The sequence below is a fragment of the Polyergus mexicanus genome, unplaced genomic scaffold (assembly GCF_030449975.1).
Source record: "Polyergus mexicanus isolate NDT 795.1 unplaced genomic scaffold, iyPolMexi1.0 SCAF_14, whole genome shotgun sequence".
In the NCBI taxonomy this organism is placed as follows: domain Eukaryota; kingdom Metazoa; phylum Arthropoda; class Insecta; order Hymenoptera; family Formicidae; genus Polyergus; species Polyergus mexicanus.
Window position 1 is genome coordinate 2,488,770 of NW_027223334.1, and position 9,847 is coordinate 2,498,616.

The following is a 9,847-nucleotide window of genomic DNA, read 5'->3' on the forward strand; positions in this document are numbered from 1 at the left end:
AGTCAGAAATATCAATTTATGATTAATATTCGCCGAATGTATTTATCCTAACATTACAGAAACAATTGTGTTTATCACATTTGATATTCGTATAACTATGAGCGTATTAGAAATCATACTGTTTCACACAGACGACCTATGATTTTATCGTTACCTTTAATCAGAGCATTTTATTGATCGTCGAAGAAAAAAAGAATACCTACTATTATAAAAATAGCGCTAATGCAACATTTACATAATACATAATTGTTTACATTGTTGTAATACAACTTGAGCAAAAATTGTCCATATATCCCAGACAGCACAAAACATCCTCAGGATCATCCTGAATATGTTCAGGACGGTTCAGGACATTTGTAGGATGTTTTAAGATATTATTATAAATATATTTATAAAAGTTTAATATGTATACATAATTATTTTTAGTTGTGTCGGCTATTTTATACAATTTAGAAATCTTAAGTATTATAATAAGTATTAATGTCCTATAAATGTCCACTGGATAACCCCTGGATGTCTGTAGGATATATCTGCCCTATCTATTATATTGGATGTCTTTTGGATTTCCAGAGGACATATACATGTGCAATTAATTGTTAACATTAATTTCATTTAATATTAATAATTGAATTTGATGCGCACATTTTCATATATCCAAAATTATTATTTATTTAATATTTTATGAGAAATGTTACTGTTCGCAACATTCCAAAAACTTTACAAACAATAGTATTCAACCGCTAGTTCGTTTGTTTACCGCTATGCGACACGCGAACTCGTATTTGAGATTTGGTCATGAGAATTATATAAAGCTTGCAAAGAGCAACTGACAGGAAATTACAAATGTAATTATTTTCTATCAGTTCAATTTCTGATGCAATCCCAACATAGGGAATTCAGATATTGGATTGTTTAGAAAATATTACACAATTCAAATCCGGAAGCCAAACCTAAAATATTCATGTACAGCACGAAAGCCTCAAATATTAAAGAACGGTGAACTATTTTTAATATTAGATTTTTAATATTGGCAGTAAATAACAAAACATAATTTTAATTTATATTGAAATTTTAAAATTTGTTCCTTGAAACATACGAAAAATATCCCTAACATATCCTATAAAAATCCTTAGGATGTTCCACAGGATCTCCCTGGATTCTCCAGAGGTTAATATACGGCTATCATTTACTCTTCCTCAGGACATCCAGAGGAGATCTGAGGATTACAATGGGATATCCTGAGGATATCCTACATGTATGTCCTGGATGCCCTTTGGACGTCCTAAGGACATCCTTGTGCTGTCTGGGACTTTACCATTTTTCATATTTATTTTAATTCTCTGCTTTTTAACGTTTTTAACCATTTAGCGTAAAAATAAATATTCGTGTGGTATCAAAGATCGCGTGTGATTTGAAGTGATTGCGTGGCAAGACGATGTTTTCAGTCATAGTAGTTCACGATAAAAAGAGACAGCTCTGAAAAGCTGCAGCTATCCTTTAGTGGCCGCAGTAGTAGTGGTGGGGGCATAGCCGTGCGCGTTTCAGACTGAAACGGCACTGAAGGCATTGCCTCGGTCGGCCGGGCTTATATACCCGGCCGGGGCCTCCCACTATACTGTCGGCCCGGGAGTGGGGTCGATTCCGCGTGGGGACCGTGAGCGAGATAAGGCGAGTCGAGAGCGAGAGCGCATGCCCAGCGAGATAGCGCGCCTAGTGTGAGCGGGATGGTGCGTGTGGCATGCGTGCGAGCGAGAGAGCGTGCGCGGTGGTCGTGCGAGCGGGATAGGTAGAGTAGGGTAGAGTAAGCGAGGCAGACATGTTATTGTATATACATATATATATTTCGCCGTAGTAACGGCCCCTGCCGTTACATCTTGAAGAAAAACGATGAAAGCGGTAGTTCCGAATCGAGCGACAATGAAAATAAAAATGAATAAGTTGAAGAAAAAATATATTAATAATATAACGTATAATATTAATTATAATAATAATAATAAAATAAAAAATATGTTATAGTATATTCCCATACAGCACCGCAAGATTGCAACAACATTGCAGCAACATTTTTCTGCAAGATTGCAACATTGCAGAAACATTATGAAATGTTGCTGCAACGTTGTTATGATATTGCAGCAACAGTAAAATGTCCGCCTACAGAAATATTGCAATATAATATTGCAGCAACATAGCAATATAATATATATGCAATAATGCTTTATGTATATTTATCGATATAATATCTTTAACATATAAAAAAAATAATAAGAAATTAGGCATATAAGAATCAGGATTTAGTGTGTATATAGATTTTCTGTATTATAATAATAACGAAATTATAAATTGTAAATTTTTCGGTACACATCCGACTTCCTTCAGTGATAAAGAATATCTAAGAGAAATAAGAAAAAACTCAATTTGCAATTTTGTAAATTCACAATCCGAAATATTCCCAGACAGCACAAAACATCCTCAGGATCATCCTGAATATGTCCAGGACGGTTCAGGACATTTGTAGGATGTTTTAAGATATTATTATAAATATATTTATAAAAGTTTAATATATGCATACATAATTATTCTTAGTTGTGTCGGCTAATTTATATAATTTAGAAATCTTAAGTATTATAATAAGTATTAATGTCCTATAAATGTCCACTGGATAACCCCTGGATGTCTGTAGGATATATCTGCCCTGTCTATTATATTGGATGTCTTTTGGATTTCCAGAGGACATATACATGTGCAATTAATTGTTAACGTTAATTTCGTTTAATATTAATAATTGAATTTGATGCGCACATTTTCATATATCCAAAATTATTATTTATGTAATATTTCATGAGAAATGTTACTGTTCGCAACATTTCAAAAACTTTACAAACAATAGTATTTAACCGCTAGTTCGTTTGTTTACCGCTATGCGACACGCGAACTCGTATTTGAGATTTGGTCATGAGAATTATATAAAGCTTGCAAAGAGCAACTGACAGGAAATTACAAATGTAATTATTTTCTATCAGTTCGATTTCTGATGCAATCCCAACATAGGGAATTCAGATATTGGATTGTTTAGAAAATATTACACAACTCAAACCCGGGAGCCAAACCTAAAATATTCATGTACAGCACGAAAGCCTCAAATACTAAAGAACAGTGAACTATTTTTAATATTAGATTTTTAATATTGGCAGTAAATAACAAAACAATTTTAATTTATATTTAAATTTTTAAATTTGCTCCTTGAAACATACGAAAAATATCCCTAACATATCCTATAAAAATCCTTAGGATGTTCCACAGGATCTCCCTGGATTCTCCAGAGGTTAATATACGGCTATCATTTACTCTTCCTCAGGACATCCAGAGGAGATCTGAGGATTACAATGGGATATCCTGAGGATATCCTACATGTATGTCCTGGATGTCCTTTGGACGTCCTAAGGACATCCTTGTGCTGTCTGGGTTCAGATATGCAAAAAGATTGTGGTGGATTTACGCATACAAGTTTTTTCACATCTCTCTTTTGTCTTCATATAATCTCAAAATTTATTTATTAAAATCTGAATGTAATCTTGCATGTTAAAAAATTATTATAAAATTTTTGATTTTATATAAGAATGGAAACTATTAAAAGAATTCTTAGTCCAATGTCCACCGAAATATTAATTCGCATCTAGTGCGGCGTAGAATCAAATTTAAGTCGATGGAAACACGACTGACTGCGTTCATTTCACTCCCACTTCGATCTATAAGCTTTGTCGGAGTGGCAGCGAATTGACACGAAATTTAGTCGGTGGAAACGGTTGAGACTAAATGGTGCTAACTTTTATTTTTCATTACTTTATAACCATCAATATAAAATCGATATATAATCTATATATCGATGTTCGTAACAGTTATCGTTTGTTCGTATTAATCATCAAAAGGGAAAATTAACAAAGAGATTGTCAAGGATTATGTTTATTTACATTCATAAGCAAAAGTTAAGTTGGCTCTACTGAAATATCGATCTTTCTCGCTTCTATTCTACTTCCAGTGGAAACAGTACGTTAAATTCGATGCGCACCGAAATAGAATCGGATTGACGACTTCGGTGGAAACTAGACCAATGTCGAGTGTTGACAAGATGATGCTCAACAGATGTGTTTTCTGAACGCGCCCATTCTTTACTCCGAAGTTCGCACCGTTCGCACCCTATGTTTATATCGCGATTTTTCTATATTCGGAATTTGCTCGTCACTCCAGTCGATCATTAAATATAAATAAAATTTAATTCGATATTTGTGAGAAAAATGAGTTTCAATAAAACTAAGGAAGTTATAGAAGAGGGAGACGTGGTTATTTTATATTTGAATCCAAACAACATGCATTCTCTGGAGGTAAAGGCAAAAATTTTTAGCAAGAAAGGAGAATTCGTGGATAATGTGTTCCAAACTACATATGGTGCATTGAAAGTCATCTCGCTCGTCGGACAAAAGTATGGTTCAAAAATAGAGCTAACTAGAGGTTGGGCGTATGTGTTACAACCAACACCAGAGCTTTGGACAATGACATTGCCACATAGAACACAGATTATTTATAGTCCAGATATAAGTCTCATTATACATTTAATGGAACTTAAACCAGGCAGTATAATTATCGAAACAGGTATGCTATAATATTAATTGAAATAAATCTTATAATCTTTGTCATAATCAATTTTAGGTACTGGTAGTGGCTCATTATCGCATTCTCTAATTCGAGTAATACGTCCAAATGGTCATTTATATACTTTTGATTTTCATGAGCAGCGTGTGTCTATTGCTAGCATGGAATTTGATAGACATGGACTGAGTGATTTCGTAACATTAAAAAAAAGGGACGTTTGCTTAGAAGGGTTTGGAGAAGAGCTGAAACACAAGGTTGATGCAGTTTTTTTGGATCTTCCACATCCATGGTTAGCTATAGAACATGCTACTGTTGCTTTAAAACAAATAGGTAAGACTTTTTTTTAATTTAATTATTTGTGGGAAAACATTAATCAATATATAATAATAAATATTTTCTTATGACAAAAGTATTTTAATATTTATATAGAAATATATGCATATGATAGTAAAAATTACAATACATAAATATATTTAAAGACATACTATATATATATATATATATGCATTGTGCAAAATTCTGTGCAAATTGTTCTGTATTATATATAATATATGACAATGATTGTTATCCAATAGGAGGAAAACTGTGTTTTTTTTCTCCTTGCATTGAGCAGGTTCAACGTACTAGTGCTAAACTTATTTGTGAGGGATTCATAGAATTAAATACATATGAATGTTTGCAAAGAGAAATGAATGTTCAATACAAATCTTTGCCAATATTAGATTTCGAATGTTTGAAGTACAAGGTTTGTGCATTTTATTATTTATTGAATATCCATTTTTAATTGAAACAAAAAATGAAATAGTTCTATTTAGTATTGAAAACTAGTATATCTCAATGTAAATACTATATATTAAATTTGACTGAATATTGAAATGTACAAAATATAAAACATTTTTAGATACTAAATCCTGTTTTAAATATTTTCCTCATATGGTTTTCTATTTTCTTTTCTTTTGACAACTGTTAAACAGGTGCAATTTTTTTAAAAACATTGAAAAAAAATAAATTTTAATATATATTTAAATAAAATATAGCATATTATAGTCTGTAAAATACAAAATATATAATTGTTCACAATTACAGCACAAAAATGAGGATATGACTGAGAAGAATGAAAGGAGAGAGAGGAAACAAGAAGAAAAACTCCTTACAGTCATTCATGCTCAATCATTACCTGGGCATACAGGTTTTATTACAATTGCTACTCTTCCCCCTTCCTGTCTTCGTTATGCACAAGAGTAAAAAAAAGGAATTATTAATCATATAAAGATTCAGATCAAGACAAAGCAAACAACTGAAAAATATAAAAAATTGGAACATGCAATGTGCATTAAGTAAAGCATTAAACAAAATTCATAAAATTCACTGCCATTCAAATAAAAACTTCGTAATTTTAAAACTATAGAAGGAATTTCCACATTGTTTATTTTTAAAAAAAAGTTAAATATTTTTTTCTGAGATTACTATTGTAATGGAATTTTCGAAAAGATCCACTGTTACCTATGAAACAAATAATGAAATATTAAAATATTAGGAAAAATTTATAAATGGAATTATTAAAAATTAAAAAATGATCATTTACACATTTGGTTTGATATTTGTTATATGCTAAATATTTTATGCATCTGTCTTGCTTGGATTCCAACTAAGATAATCGAGTCGAGTTGCAGCCTGATACTCTTTCACTAAATATTCTACAATTTCTCGCGAATTATCTAATTCGTCAAGATTATCTTCAAACATCTTTTCTTTGCGAAATTGTTCCAGAAACGCCTCTCGCTTACGCAGTTTGTCATATTGTTGTAAAGCTCTGTCAAAAAGCTAAAAATATATATATATATATTTATCAACACATTTAACTGTCGATATTGTAACATATTGTGCTAATCAATTTTAATGACTGTGTAATATTGAATGGCCATGAAATACTCACCGATGATATATTAGTATGATTGGCTAACATCAAACCAGAAACGCGATGTGTACTTTGTATATAAGGAGATTTTCTTGAAAGAGCTACTTGTATACTTGCTGGACCCCAGGGAATAAACTGTGCAAGTTTTCGTTCTCTAATCCTTTGTAAAGATTTATGCACTTGTGTTGGATCTATTTCACCCTAAGATACATTATTAATCTTTTGTATCATGTGTTTTATAATTTGTATATCTGATTTTTAAGTAAATTTCAAGAAATAATTATAATTATAAACATATCGTTTTTAAGGAATTTTACCTGAATTATGTTTAAGATAGATATATAACAATGAGATGCATTTCTATCTAATGCTGTAGAAACCATCATATTTTTTGGTTGCAGCAATCGTCGCATTACATCCAAAACAGATGTTTTTCTTACAGATGCGCCCTGTTTTTAGACAATATTTGTTTTATACAAAATTCAGTCATAGTTGGCAATGTATAGCTATAAAAAGTAGTTTCTATTGTATACGATAATTATATGACACAATTTAAAATTTAAATGAGAATATTGAATATACAATACACACACAAGTGTGTATATATATGTTAGAATTTCAATGTATATAATTAGCAAAAAACTTATCCATATAAATCATTAGCAAAAATCATTGTCTTTTATGGTTGATTTCCCCATTCTAGACATCACTGAGCGAAAATAGCAATGTTATAGATACTAGATTACTAACTGCAACATATGTCACAGTAATGTTTTCATTTGACATGTTATCTATCAATAAGCCAACCATAAGAGATGATAAATTCTGAACTTTGATCATTAGTTACCTCTTGATCGGTTGTAAGTGGAGTGTATCCAGTCATTAGGAAATGTAACCGAGGGGTTGGAATGAGTGGTGCAATCAAACCAACTAAATCATTATTCATATATGAAGGATATCTCAAAGTGGTTGTACTGACAGACATTATTGTCGAAACAAGTTTATTTATTTGTGTGAAGCTAGGATTCTGAATATGTAATCTGTCTGAAGCAATTCTATTCAGAGCAGTATTATCTAAAACCACTACACAATCTGCGCATTCAGTCAGCCTTTTTAAAGTTAACAATGAATTATATGGCTGTACTACCACATCACTATAACAAAGATTTGAAGCATGTAAACATTTAAGAGAGATACTTTTCTTATTGTTAATAGACACATATATTTACCTTATCTCATCTTGATTTGGAAAGACACTATATGTCTCAATTAATTTCTTAGGAAATCTATCAGCAAGAGATTCTAACATGAAAGATCCCATACCAGAACCTGTACCTCCTGCTATCGAATGGCATAGAACAAAACCCTATAATTCCAATACTTTTTTTTAAATTATAATAAACATTATAACTATATGACAAGAGATTAATATTTCATATGTTTTTCATATGCATTATAGACATGAGATTAAAATCCTACATGGTGTTTTAAAGTTAAACGATTAATCTTCGCCAATATGTGCTACGAGTAGAAATAAGAAAAAAAAGAATGTTATATAATTATAAATCTAGAAACATTTTATTATCATGTTAAATAGAAAAAAAAGATTGTTTAATTTTGCATTTCTAAATGCCATACCCGTTTCTTATACAACATTGACATTATTAGGAGAATGAATTTAAAACTATCTCATATCTATCTTGCTTTAGTTTAGTGAATATATCATTGATTCTATCAGTTTGTATCATGAATCGACTCTTGTACAGTACACTATTATTTTCTAATTTTCTCACAGATACAAATGTAGCAATGTAAAATCTGGTGATCTTTCAAATAATAAACAACTAGAATTAACAGATAAATATCACTGATCTACTCTTATATCGTAATATAACAATGAATCCACTATTCTGTTTGTTTCCTTGTTATAACATTTTTAAAGTGTTTCTGGATCTATGTTTATATCACATTTTTTCCTTATTTCTACTCATAGAATTGGTGAAGTTTGATCATTTAATTTTAAAACATCCTGTATGTTATTAGTAAAATATAAAAGAACAAAGATGATTACTTCCAAGCTGTCACTGCCATCAGCTTCTCTATCCAGTATATCAAAAATTTCTTCCTGCAATTTTTCACCCTGATGGTACCCTGATGCCCAGTTATTTCCAGCACCACCACCATGTTTTGATAAATAGATATTTTCAGGATTATACAACTGTAACAATTAAAAATTTTTATTCTTATTTATCTTCTTTTTGTCAATTATAAAATAACTACAAAGCTATATAAAAACAAGAATATTGCATGAAAATAATATGTATTACCTTTGAATATGGAGAATTCATAATAGTGTGAATTACTCTAGGCTCCAAATCTAATAACACAGCTCTTGGTATATAATGCTCATCATCTGACTGATAAAAAAAAACATCCTTTCTGTCTGTTCCATCTATTGCATAATCTTCCAAGATTCCTTCTGGGCTAATTCCATGTTCTGCACATAATCTCTTCCAAAACTCAAATCCAACTATAAATAAAAGAAATGTATGAAAGATAATATATGTTTTATTATAAGAAAATATATAAATATGTCTTATTATATAAGAATTTATATAAATGTTTCGAATATTCTCTCTGTAGCCAAATATTCATTATTTTTTCATAATTTATTTGTTTGGTCACTGTTTGAAAATTATAATACATTGATGTAAAAAAATTTTAATACATAAAAGGAATATATCCATAGCAATATAACATATAATACTTTGATTGCCGCATTGGCCAAGCTGCAAAGTTATCATCTCGCACGGCATTTTAACGTTCAAATATAAATCACTTTATTTTTTAATTTGATACAAAGTAGTACAAAAAGAATGCGAGATCACAATTTAACCAATTATGACAGTAGCCGAAATCAAGATATAGTCTCCATGCACATGCGCGAAAAAGAGAGTTGCCAACCATTATAAAAATTTCCCCCAAAGAGTAGTCAAAATTCCCCCAAAAATCCACCAAAAAATATTTTTGACATAAAGGAAGAGTAAGCCTGAGAGGGGCCACGCCGGCGTTTTTCTTACGACGCTTTAACAAGCCGATACAGTGGCGCTAACTGGATCCATTTTATGATTGAGCGGAACTACATGACTGACCAATCCACTTTCAGTGCTACGATAAAACGGATGGTTCATGTCTCTGCTAGATCCATAATTGACCGGAAATAAGTTGACGATGGAAGTTCATATTTTTTAATAATTAATAGCTCAAACGATTGCTCCTTAA

At 31.0% G+C, this 9,847-nt stretch overlaps 2 protein-coding genes across 2 annotated transcripts; one reads left to right on the forward strand and one right to left on the reverse strand.

The window, feature by feature from the left end:
- The first annotated feature begins 4,064 nt into the window (after positions 1–4,064).
- On the forward strand, positions 4,065–8,382 carry Trmt61 (tRNA methyltransferase 61). The gene is made up of 4 exons (XM_070307071.1): positions 4,065–4,647; positions 4,705–4,977; positions 5,223–5,392; positions 5,734–8,382. The coding sequence occupies exons 1-4, from the start codon at positions 4,293–4,295 to the stop codon at positions 5,890–5,892; spliced, it is 957 nt and encodes a 318-aa protein (XP_070163172.1). The 5' UTR covers positions 4,065–4,292; the 3' UTR covers positions 5,893–8,382.
- On the reverse strand, positions 5,807–9,481 carry LOC138939367 (tubulin gamma-1 chain). The gene is made up of 9 exons (XM_070307070.1): positions 9,333–9,481; positions 8,893–9,095; positions 8,637–8,783; positions 7,795–7,931; positions 7,413–7,719; positions 6,883–7,014; positions 6,584–6,766; positions 6,233–6,471; positions 5,807–6,150 (listed from the first exon to the last, which is right to left on the reverse strand). The coding sequence occupies exons 1-8, from the start codon at positions 9,379–9,381 to the stop codon at positions 6,268–6,270; spliced, it is 1,362 nt and encodes a 453-aa protein (XP_070163171.1). The 5' UTR covers positions 9,382–9,481; the 3' UTR covers positions 5,807–6,150; positions 6,233–6,267.
- Between the last annotated feature and the right edge of the window lie 366 nt (positions 9,482–9,847).

Coding starts and splice junctions, on each gene's coding strand:
- LOC138939367 (XM_070307070.1), bottom strand. CDS start 9,381: ATGCCGTGCGAGATGATAACTTTGCAGCTTGGCCAATGCGGCAATCAA. Junction 7,720..7,794: donor CCAAATCAAGATGAGATAAG/GTAAATATATGT, acceptor TCTTTGTTATAG/TGATGTGGTAGTACAGCCAT. Junction 7,015..7,412: donor CACTTACAACCGATCAAGAG/GTAACTAATGAT, acceptor GTCTAAAAACAG/GGCGCATCTGTAAGAAAAAC.
- Trmt61 (XM_070307071.1), top strand. CDS start 4,293: ATGAGTTTCAATAAAACTAAGGAAGTTATAGAAGAGGGAGACGTGGTT. Junction 4,648..4,704: donor CAGTATAATTATCGAAACAG/GTATGCTATAAT, acceptor AATCAATTTTAG/GTACTGGTAGTGGCTCATTA. Junction 5,393..5,733: donor TCGAATGTTTGAAGTACAAG/GTTTGTGCATTT, acceptor TCACAATTACAG/CACAAAAATGAGGATATGAC.